We start from the raw sequence: 18,137 nt of genomic DNA on the forward strand, positions 1-18,137 counted from the left end.
TGGGGCGAGCATGACGCTTCAGAAAAGGGTTCAGCTAGTTTACCTACATTTCAATCAAAATGTATCTTGATCACAAGTCACTCTGAAAGCAAAAACACAAAGAAAGAAACAAACGGAAAAACAGCACCACACAAATGAAAGTTGATTTTAAAAGCATAGGGTGTCCGTGGAAAAACTGTCAATGTTATGAGTGTATGCGCTGGCGCCTAAATTTGTTGTTTAGAAATCAAAAGGACACAACAATGTTGTTCGGCAAGTGGATGGATGTACGTATGTCTTTAAAAAAAATGCGAATAACTTTTCAGACTGGAAATACTTTGGGCCAAGAAAGAAAACTATGCAATGACCATGTGTTCACTTTAACTAAAAGTATGGATGATTATAAGGACAGAGAGCTGACGGACTTACCAGTCTGCAGTCTGTGACTTTCAAAGTGAGAGGCTTCATATAATGGGAGGGTTAGGAAGCAAAACCATTTTGAAAACTAATATAAACATTAAAAGAAGTACATAAAATCACTGTACTGATTTCCCTGCAAGATATGATATTTGGTGACCAAGCTAAAATCACCATGCAAACAGATTAGTCATGTGGCAAGTTCAACTTTAAGTGCACATTGCTTTGACTCTCAGTCCATGGCTGATAAGCCCATTCCTCAGTGCCTACATTCGTGGCGGGATAGCGAAGAAAGGGAGAACAAGTCTAGGCTAATAAACTGAAATCTTGATGACACTTAGTATGTTTCCATGAACTATTTGAATCAGAAGCGTCTTTAACATGATATTTAAATCAAAATATCATGAGCTAGTTACACGGACTTATGGATTCTCTCCTTGTGAGCCCATCGAAAATGCTTTTTTTCTAGAAAATTGCATCAATAGACCATGTACTTTCAATGTTCATATATGCTCAATGTGGAGTAAGTAACCTTGAGAGAAAGTATTCAAAAAAGTTAACAATGAAAAAAAAATCATACAGTCTACCTGTGTTCCTAAAAATGCTCTGCACACTGCACACTGATTTATAAGAGGAGGCTGTGTTTATTGTCTGCATGCACAGTATTTTCATGGCTGTATACCAAAACACATACAAGTAACTTTACTTACATAAGAACACGCTGCACAGAGCAGAACAACAGGAAGAGGAGAGTGGGAGGGGGGCAAGCCTTTATTGACCATCAGGTGATACGAGGTATAAACGGGTGCCACCGCTTAATGGACACATTACTGTCTGATTAAAATGCTGCCATTCCCCATGCTGCATGTAAGTGGGACAGTAACAGAGATGGATGATGGCTTTATGTCTGCAGAAGGTACAGGATCAACAGTCTGTTTTGTGATGTATGCAAAAGAAATTCCATTGTAAGGTGGAAACCAAGATTAATAACATAACGAAATGGAGTAAAATGTAGTTGAAAGTGCTCTGACATTCTTAAAATAGTATTTGTAATAGCTGTGTGACGGTCGAATGCAAATATGGTAAAGAGCATTCCTTTGGTTTCATTTTTAATTATAAGGGGCTTACAATTTCTAATACCATAATAAAAGGAGAGTTATTTCAACACTGTTGCTGCTGATGAGATGGTTTCTTGTGCCTTAGTGTTCTCATCTATGAAATGAGAACATGTACACTGCCTACCTCACTAGTGCCTCATAATTTGTGGGACCATTTTTAGAAATTGTGGAATGGTTACAATTATTAGTAGCAGTGGCAATAACACTAAATAAAGATGGGAACAACATGCCTAGGTGATGAATATGGTTATTTGAACATATTTATTAAATGTGTTTAATATTTCTAGAAAGCCATTTTAATTTCAATGGACCAAAATATTCTCAAAAACATAGATTTTCACTTATAAATAATATTAGACTGTCTTTCTTCAAGCTACCAGTAAAATTAATTCCTATTTTAAAAATCAAATCACTTATTTTTTTAAAGATTTATTTATTTATTATTTGAGAGAGAGAGAGTGCAAGTGAGGGTAGGGGCACAGGGAGAAAATCTTCAAGCAGACTCCCTGCTGAATGCGGAGCCCAAGTGGAGCTCAATCTCACGATGCATGACATCATGAGCTGAGCTGAAACCAAGAGTTGTATGCTCAACCAACTGAGCCACCCATTCTACTCACAATTGGTTTACCTAATTAATAGAAAAGTATACAAGGGTTTTGCTTAAGTGTTTGTTTTTATTGGTTACTGAAAACATCCTTGGTCATAGCTCAATGCTGTGGCCTTGAGAGGCTTGGTTTAATTGTTATTAGCTGCAAAACGTTATCAATAATTGTTAATGAAATGAATGCAATGAGTGAAAAGACTACCTAGTGATATACAAAAACAATTGAATTAGGATAAATAGACCAGAAGACTAAGATCCTCTTTGTTTTAAGGTCTTTTCATGGCAGTGTCTCCAGTAAAGCTAAAAGGGTGAGTGCATGAAATAGAAGACTGGTTGCATCAAAGAACTCCCTACAAAAGCTGGTCAAGTGGAACTCAAGAGTGTTTCCCCACCGCCCCTCACCCCACCACCCCCATGGAATAAATAGTTCTGATCACTGATCTTCAGAGGACTCAAATATATATTTTGTACAATAGCAAAAGTGAAAGATTAAGATAAAAATATTTTTAACTAATGAAAAGTCACGAACTTGATTCCATGTGGGTGATTTTAAAGTCACTGCTTAAACAGTTTAACTGGCTGCTTAAATTATACTACCGCTCAACCAGCAAAGGATACAATTTTTTAAATGGATTCACAATTAATGTTTAGTTAGTGACTACAGTGTGCTAGGCATTGTGCTAGATATACTTTCTCATCATTTCATTTTAGGTTTGCAATAATCCTATGAATCAGGTGACACAGGTGGTTCAGTAAACAATTGAGAAATTAAGTAACTTGATTAAGGTCCTATAGTTATTAACTAATAAAGGGTTTGAGTCCAGTAAATTTCAATAAACATTCATAAGTGTCGCCTATATGCTATAGGCACCTTGTGAGGTCCTGGGCATATAAAGACTAACAGACAAGCCTGAACCTGAAGAAGTTCATAGTCTAATGGAAAAGGTCATTTCAATATCATAAGGTCTTTCTGAGTCCAGTATAGTTTCTATACTTCCTAAGTATAGTTTATAAACATAGTTTCTAAACTTCCTAAAGCTCACATCAGTAAATTGATAAAATCTTTGGGTAACAATCATTGACTACATGTACCATATGTTAGTTAAACTGTGAACTCCTACTTGTTTTTATAAATTTTCTGAGCCTTTGTTTCATCATTTTGATATGGGAATTAACAATCACCTGAACTCCTTACTTCATAGGGTTCCTGGGAGAATAAAATTGGTTCGAGCAACTACAATTGCTTTGAAACATGCAAAGCACAATAGGAATAAAAGTGACATTTCAGCAGCATGAAGTCATAGGTTCAAAAGACTTAGGTTTCTAAAATATAGACTTTCAGTGGGTTATGGATGTGATAAATAATCTACATATTCCATACACTCAAGTTGAGACCAGCACATAAAGTACTCCTCTTTCAGATCCCAAGACAGCAAAAATGACCACTATGTGAACTAAATTAGGTATAACAGAATTAAAGTACATGTTACTTATGGAGGAAGACATCCCTTTGCTTTCAAATGTGATTTGAAGATTATTTCTCTTATAACCTCTTAATGCCTTTCAGCTCTCATTACTCTAACTGGAATCCTTACTGTTCTTCATCCATTCTAACCACCAACATCCTAACTGATCTCCCTGCCCTCAGATTGTGATATCCATCTTACACACTGTTGCCTACAACACTCGTAGGCAATCTAATTATAACACTTTCCCAATAAACAGATGGATTCCTTTAACAGTAATTATGAAAAATATACTCTCAAAGATTCCTTCAATCTATCATTAAACAGAATAACCTCAGAGCTTCCCAACTTCCATGAAGGAAATCATGCTGCCCACTATCTTTTTAAGAGTCAGGGTCTATTTAGAATACTAGCATTACTGAGGAGTGAGTAATCAGTGCACTTGAATGTTGCTGGTTTGAACAATGGATGCTAGCAACTTAATGCCAGGTGGGTTATCATATAACACATAATACTACTGATTGTTACTTATGTAATGACTCTTCGTGGCCGCAGGAAGAAAGCACAGAATTCCTTGGCATGGCACAAAAGGTTTTCACAGTGTCCCACAAACTATATTTCCCCTCTAGTCTTCTCTCCAACCATATTAGGTCAGTGATGTTCTTTGTCATGCTTTGTACCGTAAGCATTGTAGACGCGGTTCCCTTCCATTGAAATGTCTTTCTTTGCCTTCCTTATTTACCAGGTAAACACCTACTTCAGGCCATCTGTTACAACCACTGTGATCCTTACCACATGAGCCTGGCAGCCAAGCACTTCAACTCAGTTCACTCATACACACAGATCATGGGTTTCTAAGTTACTTGTTTACAAGTCTGTCTACACTGAGCCCATAAAGAACTCCAATGCCTAGGACAGCGTCTAGCACATAATAGCCACTCACATTTCGATCAGTGCTTTACTGTTTAAAAACTGTGCAGGGATGTTAGGAAAATCTATTTAGTGCCATGAACTAATATCACAGGCTTTTCTTGAAAAGAAATTTGACCCACAGGAAGGGCAGAGCAGTGTAGTCAGAACTCAGGGGGTAAACTGAACTACACGTGCATTGGACTTTGCAAATCTGGGGTGGGAGATAGCCAATAAATAATTAAAGTACTAAGTAACTTAACTACTAACAAAAAATTAGGATAGCCAATATTGAGAGGTTGTGTTAATTATTGTTTTGATTAATTAACAATTCTTTTGCTGCAACTTCAGACAAACTTGATTGAGGTCACTATAAACACGCCAAGTAAGAACCTCGATTCAGTGCATTAGCAGATACAGATGGAAACTTAGAAAGATTAACTGGTAGTTAATGTTTTACATAGAATTTTTTTAAAATCAAACACTTTCTGAGAAATGAGATCAGCTTCAAGATTTCATCTTGCTGATGAAGTCTAGGACCACCACAAAAGATCAAAAAAATAAAATATCTTCTACTATATTCCAAGAAGTTTGAAAGAAGAAAAATTGCACTTTCAAGCTCACGTAATGAGGTTTAATGGTTTTGAGGAAAAAAAGATCCATGGATGGAATGAAATTTTAAATATTCACATAGGTTTTTGGTTTTGAACTTCATTATATGTTAAAGGAAAACACATATGGCTAAAAAATATACAGAGAGGACAACACCGAGCACATTTACTAAACACACCTGCCAAAGAAAACTGTTTTGTTTTGTTTTGTTTTTTAAATAAGTGAGAGGTCCAGGCTTTTGTAGAAATGGGGGAAATTTAGGAAGCAGGGATGGTAATACTGGCAAACTTCCATGATGGTAACAGCAGTGGAAAAAGGAGTGTTAAACGATGAGTCTGAAATCCTTACATACAAACCTTAAAAAGGCACATATTTCCCAATGGTATCTCAATACAAGATTAGGAGTATCACATGTAACCATACAAAGCACCAAACTGATTTTACAACTTCAACATTAAGTGCAAAAATTGGCAATGCATTAGTGTCTTTGAAGGGAGGAATGAGCCGTAAGTAAAGAAGTAAAAAATCCTACCTAAACCAATATGGTTAACATAAAATAAGCTCCCCCGGTAGAGAGTAAAAGATGGAGGAGGGGACTGGCTCGTGAAATTGGTAACACTGGGAGGCAGAAGGCCTGCATTTCAGTCTTGACCCTGGCATTTCACTGCATGATACTGGAGAAGCCATGTAACCTTTCTATCCCTCAGTCTCCTTACCTATAAAATGGGGACAATATCTTACTGGTGGTTGTAGGTATCAAAAGGTACATTGAGATTAAACATTTTCCATGGCTATATAATTTATGGTCATTTTATCATCATCAGGAAGAGATTGAGCCTAACAGAGACAGTTGGTTAGGATGGAGAAAAGTTAGATCATCAGATGATTTTCTCAGGGCTGAGTTTAAAGTTACAACAGCACTAATAGATTGAGATTTTTCAAACTTCTCTATGTATTCTGGGAGGGCTGATCGATTTTCCTTCTCCTACAAGGGTACAAACTTTTCCTAACTTCTGTAGACCCTTAAACAAAACAATGGGTATGTCACAGACATTTTAAAAATATGCCAAAAGATAGAGTTGCTCTAAGTGTTCTTAATTTGGAAAGTGGTTTATTATTCATAGAGCAAGTGAATTATTATCATGTGTTCTAATCGGCCTCTTGATAAAGGTAAGGCTGAATATTCAGAGAGCTCGATCTGATCTTTAAAGCCTGGTTGATATACTAGGTACCCTTCAAAAATCTCATCCCTTGTTTATTACCATTGCGTATCATGTCTTTTAGAAACTACCATCTGTATTATTATATTAGGTTGCAACTGTTTCTACCATTCTTTGAATTCAGTCTCAAGAATGAAAAACAGTTTTCCTGTTAAGAAGGTTTTTAATGTGTGGTGTTTTCAAAGGAATAGAGTGAAACTCTGTAGATGTCTCAATATGTGGAAGGAAAGTGGTAGAGTCCCCTGGCCAAGAGGAGACTCAGCCAGTCACAGCGCCCCCTCCCCCTGCCAGATCACCACTGATTTTCCCATGCACCCCTTGGTGCAGCCATAAAGCCACAGTATGTCCAAGACAGAAACACACAGGGAGACTACGGCACACATCTATGATTCATTCATTTACACAACAGTAGCAAAAACTGGGTCCACCAGATTTTTTCAAAATGAAAGAAATAGAACAAAACAAATCCAAAAACGTAACTGAAATACTTCTTGCCCCTCCATGTCTCATATGTAAATAACTGGACATCCTCATGGAAAGAAATAAAAAGGAAAGCTTGGTATATGAGTTTTAAAATAAAAGGATGCATAATGATGGAAATGAAATAATCTATTTGCTAAACAGCCTAGAAAAGGAAAAAAAGCACAAAAAAACTATCACTGTCAAGACTATACACAAAGCTAATGACAGATGAAGGAGCAAATAAAGAAAAGGCAGATCATTTGTAATAATTACCACGCTCATGTGTGATGACTGAGGAAGGGAGGAAGGTACATTTATAGTTGAAAGAAAAGGAAATGGGGGAAAAAAAGAAGTTGAGATGTTGTTTTTGTCTTGCTGTTTGTAAGGAAGTAAAATAGAAAAAGTGTTAATCAGCTTGGGCAATTATTTGTGTGTGTTGAAAAAGAATAAACAAATCAAACCAATCTCATATTGAGAGATGTGACTACTTCTCGCATCACAATGGTCATTCTCTCCAAACTATTTCTGATTCCGGGCTCACAAATGGTATTCCGATCCCTACCTGGCTGACAAAGGACAGGAGACCCAGTAAACTAAGCCTGCAGGCCCACTGTCCCTACCTGGGAACCAGCATGAACGATGATGAAGCATGATTAATGGGACCGTGTTCATGCCTCTGGAACATTAAGTAATAACTGCAGGGAAAATGAAATTGATTTCTAATTCCAAGGCAGGGAAGTCAGACTTTAGACAGAGAATTCATTCATTTTCAGGCACTTTATAGCTCAAGGAAAATGCCCAGGGCTTCTGGAGACCTGAGAGGCAGGCAGGTATGGGACCTGAGATTTGTAAGGACTCTGAGTTCTCTAGATGGGGCCCTCAGGCTGGGTGTCACAACTGTTGACACAACCCTTAATAATGAAGAGGTGTGGCTGGATATTCATTTCAGAAAATTTGAATGAGTTTAGAGTGCTGTTGGCAATTTTTCTTAAAGTTAGCTGACACAATTAGGTAACAGAATGATGGAGAGTTGAGGATTGAACCTATACATTCAAACGTCAAGCAGAAAACAAGAGCACACAGGAGCTGTATCGTAGTAGCGGCATTAAAATATACATAAGTGATAATTTTTGGAAAACGGTTAAGAAATATGCAACTAATTCTTTCACCTATTGTGAGAATAAAAATATACAGAAATAATTACAGAGATTACTTAATTCTAAAATATTTCAGAAAGGTACGGAGACTACAAATGGCAGATGGGTTAAAATTTACTTTTTGCAACAGGATTAGTTTTATTAAAGATCCGATGTTCCAAAACTAATACATTGATAAGATGACCACTCCAAATAAGACCAAGCAAACAAAAACAGAGAAACACACAGGGCCTCACTGAAACTAAATTAATTGAAAAAGTCAAACACAAAAGAATAAAAGCAAATCACGACAAAAAAATATTGAAGGTTTTTTTCTTAATAAATACTGAAATGAAAGTGCAGCAATAGTTATTTCTGCTTTCAATGTCCTGGTGTGCTAAATTTTCTAGTTTATACACACATCTATTTACAGAGAGAAAAACTCTAGGATTATGTGAGTCATTCTATTTGTGCACATGTAAATTAAGTGATCAGGATAATTTAAACATTAAAAATGAGTCCTTAATTTTTTTCAGCAAATTTGGACTTGCAAAGACATATGGCTGTATGAGATATCTGTGCTAAGAGTGAGGTGACGGTCGGAATGATGGCTAACGGAAGGATCTCGAAGCATCACTATTCTAAGGACAGAGAAGAATGTGAGAGTTTGGCAGTTTGCCAAAGTAGCCACAAGACGCCAAACATCCTCTAATTTGGTTCATCCATGTGCTTTATAGTTTTACAGATAATTCTCTAATAAGGGATTTGATCTACTACCCAACTAAGGGAAAGGAGACTTACAGTAGGTCTGGAACAAGAAGGAGTTAATGGCCAATAAGGAAGGTTGAGCTTTGGGTGTGACCTGAGTGAGTGTGCAATTATGAACTTTTAAATGAATCACATAAGCATTTTGGCCATTAAAAAAAAACCTTGTATCTCTCTGTATTGAAAAGGTAATTGTAACTGACTCATTTCAAGAAAGGGTGGGGGCAGGTGATCCTTTTAATTTAAGTGATCAATACCTGATCCTTCCTCGGTCACCATTCCAAGTCCTTCAGCTTTGTTTTGGCGCTCAAATGCATTTAGGTCGAGGACACTACAATAACAGGGAGAAAGATACTTAGAGGACTAATAGAAAATCTTCTTTCTTCAAGAGAGCAAATGTCTACAAATCGTATATTGTGAACTGTGAACCAAATATTAACATACACTGAAGACATGCCCCAGTTCAATGTTTATCAACCATACTTTCCTAGAGGCAACCCAGTCTCTCCCCAAGGTCTGCACTGAGATGATACGTGGGAAAGGCAAACACAGGCATTAATGGGTTTCAACTTTGGGAGTCCATTACAAAGTTAGCAGACACACTGAAATAGAATTATAATAATCATGTTTTTCCAGCTGGAATAGCTTATTACATTAAGTATCTGTCAGATTCCTTTGTCAAACACTGTCTGAATGATTTTAAATACTGTAAAAAATAGAAAATGATTATCATAAATTAGTTGGTTAAGGATCATTTATTCAGGGAAAATGAGAAATGGTCTACAAGCTCCCAAATAAAACTCATTAGAACTTTCCTTTTCCTCTTTTAAGATTCATATACTGCTCATTTTCAAGTATGAAGAATACACATTAGTTCCCCAAGGTCCCTATTTAATCACAGGGAAGACTATTATAAGACATCATTAACACTGAGTAAGTTAATAATTAAGACATTACTAACAGCTAACAACAAGATAGAAAATAAGACATCCTCTATTGTCGCACTTTAATGTGTAATCATTAAAAATATTCTCTGTATCATTACTGTCAGCAATGTAAAACAAAAACCTTGAGACCGAACCCACTGAGTAGAACCAAAACAAGGGAGGTGTGTGCTTACCTACATGACTGCATCAGGCCAGCCAGACTCTGAAAGAAGCCCACATCCTTTTTCTCCTTGAGGTAGTCAAGCATTTTCTATAGTAAATATATAAACCACAGGGCCACATTGAACACGAATCTTAGTTTTTGTTAAATAAGAAACAACAAAACATGCTTTCTATGCTGGAATAAAGATTTAAAAAAACTCAGTGCATACAAACATGACCGTAACTTTACCAGGAAACAGTGATGCGCATGTCATGGCAAGATGGTTGTATATTTCGACGTCAGTAGAAGTGGCTTGGAACAAGGGAGTTGCTTTATATAAACATCATAAGCACCATGGATATCCAGGGGATAATAATACTCTTAACTCTCTTCTAGTCACTCTTTAAGTATTTGAAGATTCAGAAATTTAGTTCAAGCTTACTGGGAAGAAGGTCCACCTAGATGCTAGTCATAGATTTCCATACAAAAGTGAGTTCCTTAAACGCGGGCAGTGTTGACTACCATATGCTAATGCTACAGACAGAAATTTAGTTTCCGTTATCATGCTCTCTAAACCCAAGGAATGGTAGGAATCATTTGACTTCTAAATTTTTCTTCTGTGTTGTCTGAACGATATCCAGATTCTGTGGTCAAAATTTTGATTAAACACAAAAGTAAAAAATGTGAAAGCAACGCATGGCTCCACCTTCTTAGCTTATCACTACATATTACACTGAAACAGCTGCTTGGAACGTGGATGGAATGTGTTGGAAGTCTCAAACAAGAAGTACATACAAGATGATAAAATGACAGTAGGCACACCAAAGGTTTGAAGAAAATAAAGATACTGCTCTTCTCCGAATCTTGAATGGAGGTGAGTAATTCCTATTATCAGTGCTGAAACAGTCAACATTTGGTAGTAATTTGGTTTCCAGAAATTTGAACGAAAGGTTATGTTAGGTACTAAACATGTAAAGGCTGCACACACACAAACACATAGTATACATGTATACTATACGCTGTAGTATATACCATATGTATATACACACATACTATATATATGCTATACTATATAGTATACACTATAGTGTATATATATATACTGTAGAGAGAGAGTGTGTAGTACACACACAAATACGTACACACCGAGATATACACAAACACCTGGCCATTTTGGGGGGGGGGAGTATGGTAGGTTACTGGTCTAAGAAGACATGAAGCATTTATTAATCACTGGACTTTTAAAACACAAGGCATATGGCTCAGAGTTAAAGGGACGCTGTAGAATATGCATCTGAAGGTTTATAGAGAAAAGAAAAGCCTGTATAGACAAGCACGTGTTTTACATGATCTCTCATAGCTCCTTTCAGCTCCAAGGATTTCTGAATCTATCTGCTACATAATTAAGGACTTTTGAAGTAAAACGTAAAGGGAAATTATTTTGTGCTAAATATTATAGAGAGCAGTAGAGGGGTTTTCTTCAGTTTTCCTTTTTTTTCTTTTAAGTCATGTAGTTATTTACTATGGAAATCAAAAAAGGGACATCTGTAAATTGGATGGGGAAAAAAAGACATTCATTATTTTCACTAAGTTCTAATGGAAACTTAGCATTCCTTTCGACTATTAAAATAAGCAAGAAACACAGACTCTGATATCGTCACCAATAGAAATTTCAGAGATCTTCATATCACATCATAGTCATTGTTGAAGTGATTTAAAAATATTTAGACTAATCATTTCTTTTCAATAATTAGACCAAGTACAAGATCTTTTATTTAATGAATTCATAAAGGAACACAAATTACTTTATCAAAACCCTGTTTATAATATTTGGATAACCACATTTCACTAGGTGTGGTTTCTTCCATAAAACTGTGCAATTTCACTTTTCAATTTAAAAACATGACACCCCGAAGCGTCCAGATGCTTCACTACACTGTCAGAGGCATTAAAAAGAAAAAGTTAGGCACCCTGGCTTAGATTAGGCCTATGTACTCCTCCAGTCCGAAAATGTCACAACTGTATTTGCAGTAAAAGAAGCACACAATTTGAGAACAATGTAAAGATAAATTTTTCAGCTATTCTGGGTTGCTAACTTAACCTAGTCCAAATCTTCACCAACCTAACCTTCAAATTCTCTGTGCTTTGCTTAGAATCAAAGGTCTTCTAGGAACTTATTCAGGGCTTTGTCCCAATGTCGTGATTCTGGGGCTCATAGCAACTGTAAGTCAAATATCCTAAGGTTTCCACTAGCCTTCCTTTCCTCCCATCAGGAAAGCCCTTTCTCTGCCTCGCCAAAGCTTACCCAAGAAACAACAGTTATTAGTTCCATGTTCAGAAACTGTTCTTTCTCACACAGAAGCCAATATAGACAAGTATGAAACAGATGGTATAACACTATAAAACGTGTTGCCAAGCGAGGCTCCCGAGGTAAGAATATTCACTTTTTTCCAGTATTAAAACAAACCATTTCATGCTGACTTATTCACATGAAATGCAAACTCCACATGATGATACCATCTGATAGGACTTCAGACTTCTCAAGAGCATTAGTGACGCATATGGCAGGGTACGACCTAGATGTTTGAATCCTGCGACGAGATGGCCATCAAATTAAGACATTTTTTACACAGAAAATGAAAAATTTTACAACTAATAGTTCTTCTGGGATGACTAAAACAGTTCAGTGGGATGACAATATGGTCTGTTTGAAGAGCACATTATGGGGATGGCTTAAAGACATTACCTGCTGGACTGTGGAGTTCCCACCATTTAAGATAGCAATTCCAAGTTTCAAAGTCGCAGCTACCATTGGTCCAGTATCACCTGAAAAATATAAAAAATAGCATTCCTTATATCACTTCACCTACTACATTAACCGTTTCTGTTTCAAAATGTACACTTTTAAAATTATCACTCCCCTACAAATCAGCATAATGATGCAAGACAGACTGACTTATGTACCAAAAAACATTAAAAGAGTAATAATGCATATTCTGCCATCAATGTTTTTATTAAATTCTGTGTAATGTATCCAGGAACTGTATGAGGACATTAAAAAAAACAAAAACAGGGGGGCGCCTGGGTGGCTCAGTTGGTTAAGCATCCAACTCTTGATTTCAGCTTAGGTCATGATCTCAGGGTTGTGAGCTCGGGTTCCATGCTCGGTACAGAGTCTGCTTGAGATTCGTTCTCTCCCTCTGCCCCTCCCTCTTACTTGCATGCACACTCTGTAAGAAAATCTTTACCAGAAAATTTAAGAAAAAAACAGAAACAATTGATTTTGAAATAGAAGCTTAAAACTATAAAGATTCAAAACTAGTCACGTACATTAAAATAATACTCGAAATGAATAAGAGCTACCTAAGGTTTTTAAGGAAAATTTCTCTCCCTCTCCCTTCAATATTATGTTTGAACAACTTTTATCATTTTTGTTTCAGCACTTTTATCTTACTCTGTTTATAGTATTGCTTTATCAGGATGACTGGTCACAATTTTAAGTCATTCAAATAATAATGACAAGATTTTAAGTTTATTTATTTTTTTTTAGTAATCTCTACACCCAACATGGGGCTCAAACTCATGACCCTGAGATCGAGTTGCATGCTCTTCTGACTGAGCTAGCGAGGCGCCCCAGTAATGACGAAATTTTAAATCCAACCAGGTGTCTATCATTGAGTATATTTAATTTTTACATTATTCACCTCTATTTATCTTAGAAACAGAATACAGAAAAAATAGAAATAGAAACAATAATAGAGATAGAAATATCTTAGAAAACTGGGAAAGGGGTGCTTCATAACAGAATGTATAGCTGTTATTTCCCCACTCCATTTTCCAGATTATAGTAAAAATGTTTTCACAAAGGAGATATTACTAATGTAAGAAAATTATCTTGGCTGGCACTGAAAAATACAAAAATATTTTAATTGTTAAGAAGGGCCACTTAAAAAGTCTAAACTTTTACATCAAGGGTCAGCAAACTACGGACTAAAGGGTCAAGTCCAGCCTGTCACATGTTTTTTGTAAATAAAGTTTTACTGGAACTCAGCCACACAGTTTGGTTACATATTGCCTCTAGCTGCTGCTTCCCTGCTACTATGGCAGAGTCGAAGGGTTGTGACAGAGACCCATGGCCAGCAAAGCCAAAAAGGTTTACCAGCTGGCCTCTCACAGAAAACGTTTCCCCATCCCTGATTTATATGGTGTGTTAGGCTTGGGTCACGATGTAATTTCCAAAACTTAACAGAAATAAACCTCCTAATAAGACTCTGAAAAAACCCCAATGTTGGACTGGGTTAATGAGAGCCTGTATTCCTGAAGTCACCTGACCTAGCGATGAACAAGAAATTCAGGACTAACTCCATCAGTAGAATGTAAAGAAGGGTGCTCCCACGGAGTAAAGACATCCGCGGAGAGCGGCGACCCTCACCTTTGCTGGCGCTGATGGTCTGCAGCACCATCTCAGCAGCCCCGCGGTCGTGCAGCCTGGCTTGCTGGTAGAGAAGCTTTTGCTTTTCCATTTCTTTCTCCTGAACACAAATCCCAACCATTTATGTTGTTGCTGTCATTAAGCATAGCAGCTTTCTTACTCTAAACCATATTTTTAGTCATCTCTTCATGTATGGGCTCTATGACAACATTATGGACCATTTCAACACCAACAATGTTATTCAACAGATGTTAACAATATTCAACTCTTGGTTTTGCCCTTTATATTTTTCTTGATATACTTTTGGTACTGGCTTATCAGGATGGATTTTCTCAATTGTAATTGTTTGATTAGTCCAAAGCCTGTATCACAGTTTTGAAGTACTGTACTTCGTCATTGAAACTTGCACTTTCTGAATGATACATTTGTGCATCAGTTTGTTACATTTTCAATCATCTCCCATGCCATGGCCATAACTTGATACTGCTCAGCAAATGGTTCGAGTTGCAAGTTATCACTAAATGACAGAAAAACATTAACTGAGACGTGTTGGAGTTTAAGCGAAATTGAAAGCTGATATGAATAAAAAGGGAGGCTTCAACGAAGGAGCAGACTTATGATACAGATCTCCCCAGTCACCCCCCCAAGAATAAAAGAAGCAATGTGCCTTTATATTTTGTATTCTCTGGTGGTGACAAACAATACTGCATGGTGCTGCCAGTGCAAATGGCTGGGGTTTGTTCTTTTCCACTTAAACTACCACTGAAAACATACAGAAGAAAATAGAAATAAAATATAAAGGCACAGCAAGTTCAAGACTGGTAGGATCATTCACTTGAGCTATCCCGTTCGCTGGAGAATTGAGACGGAACTAAGCAGTATAAGTTGCAAAATGAAAGTTGCATAGAGCCCTAGGACAGCGCGTCCATCAAATGGCGTGGTAGAGAAGCTTAGTCAATGGGACATGAAACGGTCAATTAGTATCATGTCCATAAACACAACGGCCAAAACATATATGACCTAAGAGCAGGAAGAGCTGCAGCAGTAGCGAGGGACAGCTTTGCTGCTGTAAACGTTCCATCCAGAGTACGGAGAATAGACACAGGAAGATGGAAGAGGTTTAAAAAATGAAGGCTTGCTAGTTACAGAATATGAAAAAGAAAGTAAACTAAAAGGAGGGGGCGAAAAGAAATGGGCTCAAACAAATGAAAAAAGAAACCTTCAAATCAAAAGCAACCAACACAGACATTTATGCTGTTACCAGAGAGTTCTCGCCGAGGCTGGCAAATTTGTTTCTTAAATCTTTGATAATATCGTGCTGCGAAAACAAAATTGATCAGGGTTTTTTTTCACACTATAGTTAGAGCTCCTGCGGTTAAAGTTTTATTTTTTTCTCTTAAATTATGTGATAGGTCTAAATGGAAGCAGAGAAAAGAAAACAAAACAAAAAGGCAGCTTTGCTTCATCTGTAGCCATGCTAACGTCTACAAGGTTGGCCTTCATGTTTAAACCTCTTCCTGCAAAGTCAAGAACAAAACGGAAACAAAACCACACAGACACACAAAACCATATTGTCCGTACAACACAGGTTCAGAAAAACGGAAAGAAGACCCTTTCGCCTGCTCTTCAGGTGTGGTTTAAAATTGGTCAGCAACATTTGATCCCTCCTTTTAGACCCAACAATCTTTCACTTTCCTCCCATTGCCAGAGCTAGGTACGAGCTTTGCCCTTCTGCTTCCCAGCGTGACCGATTCCTTTTGTGGAAGACGTTTTCAGGAAGACAGCAATAAGAAATGATTGGCTAAGGAACTGCCCTATCGTTTTCATCAACGAAAGAGACAAGGGAGTTAGAAAGACTGATTCTTCGATTGACCCAATAGAACATATGAAGATATGTCATCAGGAAACCCAAAGATGAAAGATGGCGGCATGCCACATATTCTTGAGGAAAAAAAAAAAACAAAAACAAAAACCGCAAACCCTTTGCCATTTGTGCTCCCAAAGTGGGTGGACCAGCTCAAAGATTTGCCAGAACGACGTGCACAGTACATTCCAGATCCCACTATCCTCTTCGGTAACTGAAATCATGCCTGATGGATGAATGTCAGGAGGATCAAGAGACAGGGTATCGAATTGCCTTCTTTAAAAGAATAAACTCTCTGGGCAAAGATCACCCTCATTTTTCTCACACAGCACCTAAATTTCAATAATAATAAATACTTCAGGGGAGACGATGAGATTCCTCTGAAAAAAGTATTGAGCTAAAAAAGATATGGTGATCTAGAAGCAGGAGACCCATACTTCATAAAGGGATCCAGTGGACCTCTCGGTTGAATTTTTTCTCTGTCATACTGAATAGGAAGCTTTCTCTTCAGAAGATATTTAATATTATTTCTTTCTGGTACTTTGTCCTGTGAGAAGTGCTTCTGGGCATGTAATTCAATCTCACCATTGGAGATTTTATCACAGCATAATAAAACCTTGAAAGCTAAACCAGAAAGTTTTCAGACAATAAAATGATGGATTATGTGGAAAGAAAGTTCTTTAATTTCAAATTTACTGCAGATTAGCTTTACTGAGAAAACTGAGGATAGATATTTTTAAAGTATTTTACTCAGGGAAACAGCACCTTGAAAGAACCTATTTGAAGCATCTTTTAAAAGTAAGTTTCCTGCCCCATCCCAGATTCCACCTAAACTGCCGGAGGGTCTTAAATAAACATGCCTTCTACTTGAAGTTCTGTCTTTCAATGATTCTAAAGTTACAAAAGTTACAAAAAAAAAAAAAAAGGTTGGGGTAGGGGAGGAGCTCCACAATTTCAATTTTCCCTTAGGCAAAAAGTTCTGATTGCCAAGAGCAACCAGGAATTCTCTGCTGTTTTCCTAATAAGATTGTTATGAGTCTTTTCAAGGTCAATGGTGGTGATGAGTCAAACTCATGATCAAGCTGCAGACATTGAGTGGGAAGAATTCTACATCATGACTGCTTTTAGTATGACTGAGTCGGTAAAAAAATTGCTACTATTCTTTCACTTTTTCCCCAGGCTGCCTCACTTTTAGCATTTGATGGGGGAGGGGAGTAGAAGGCCTGAAGAAAAAAAAAATCCATTCAGTTCTTCAGCAATTTGTCTTACATGGGAAAAAAATACTGAAATAAAAAAAATAATAAATTACAACTGCCCCTCTCTTCTTGATGGAGAAAATAGTTTATCCCTACAATGGAGATGAACGATATTTTAAACCAGAGAAGCCTTTTGACAGCAAACTTGTCCCCTGTTTCTGACAGGCCCTCCTCAGTGATGTGGGCATTCGGGGAGGTTTGTGCATCCCGGCTCAGTCTGTGCCTAACACCACACAAGCCCACTGGGCTGGCTTTTTTTCTTTGCGTTTCCAAGCCTTCAGCAACTGCTGAAAAGGTTTTCATAATGTTTTTCTCCTCAGCTGCATGTGGAAGCTAGCTGTAAGAGAACAGAAATCTCCAGCAGCCGAACTCTTTTTAAAAACATTTCCCATAATTTCACAATAAATCAACTTCAATATTCTGATCTGGCATCTTAAATGTAATCATAACCTACAAGGTAATGTTGAATCTCAACAGTGTAAGAAAAAAAATGGAAATATAGGAGATTCAAGTGGATAACTACAAAGACAAAAGTGAATGGCCGTGAAATGGTACTAATAATTTGATTACAACACAAAGAAGCCAAATCAGACTAAGGGAAAACAAACATATAAGTAAGAGTCACGTTGTCCATTTCAATTAATTTTGTTCAGTCTTCTAGTTTCTGACACTGTAGGTTGGCCACATTCAAAAAGAATGGACTTACAGTGCTAGGAAAACACTTCAGATTATAACTTTGTTTAAAAATGGATGGTTCCTCAAATTTATAAATTTTAAATTTAATTTTTAAAAACTTAAATGTATATGG

The 18,137-nt window shown here is 37.1% G+C and overlaps 1 protein-coding gene across 3 annotated transcripts in view; it reads right to left on the minus strand.

The window, feature by feature from the left end:
* RYR2 (ryanodine receptor 2) overlaps positions 1 to 18,137 on the minus strand; it is a 718,243-nt gene that overhangs the window by 55,328 nt on the left and 644,778 nt on the right. For all 3 annotated transcript variants that reach the window (XM_087863178.1, XM_087863177.1, XM_087863176.1), the window contains 4 exons: positions 14,210 to 14,309; positions 12,524 to 12,603; positions 9,809 to 9,885; positions 8,946 to 9,019 (listed from right to left, as the gene is read on the minus strand). In XM_087863178.1, the coding sequence (XP_087719304.1) occupies positions 8,946 to 9,019; positions 9,809 to 9,885; positions 12,524 to 12,603; positions 14,210 to 14,309 (331 nt within the window). The remainder of the gene's footprint in view (positions 1 to 8,945; positions 9,020 to 9,808; positions 9,886 to 12,523; positions 12,604 to 14,209; positions 14,310 to 18,137) is intronic.

Source organism: Ursus americanus, chromosome 6 (genome assembly GCF_024610735.1).
Source record: "Ursus americanus isolate L20-20 chromosome 6, mUrsAme1.1.p, whole genome shotgun sequence".
NCBI lineage: Eukaryota > Metazoa > Chordata > Mammalia > Carnivora > Ursidae > Ursus > Ursus americanus.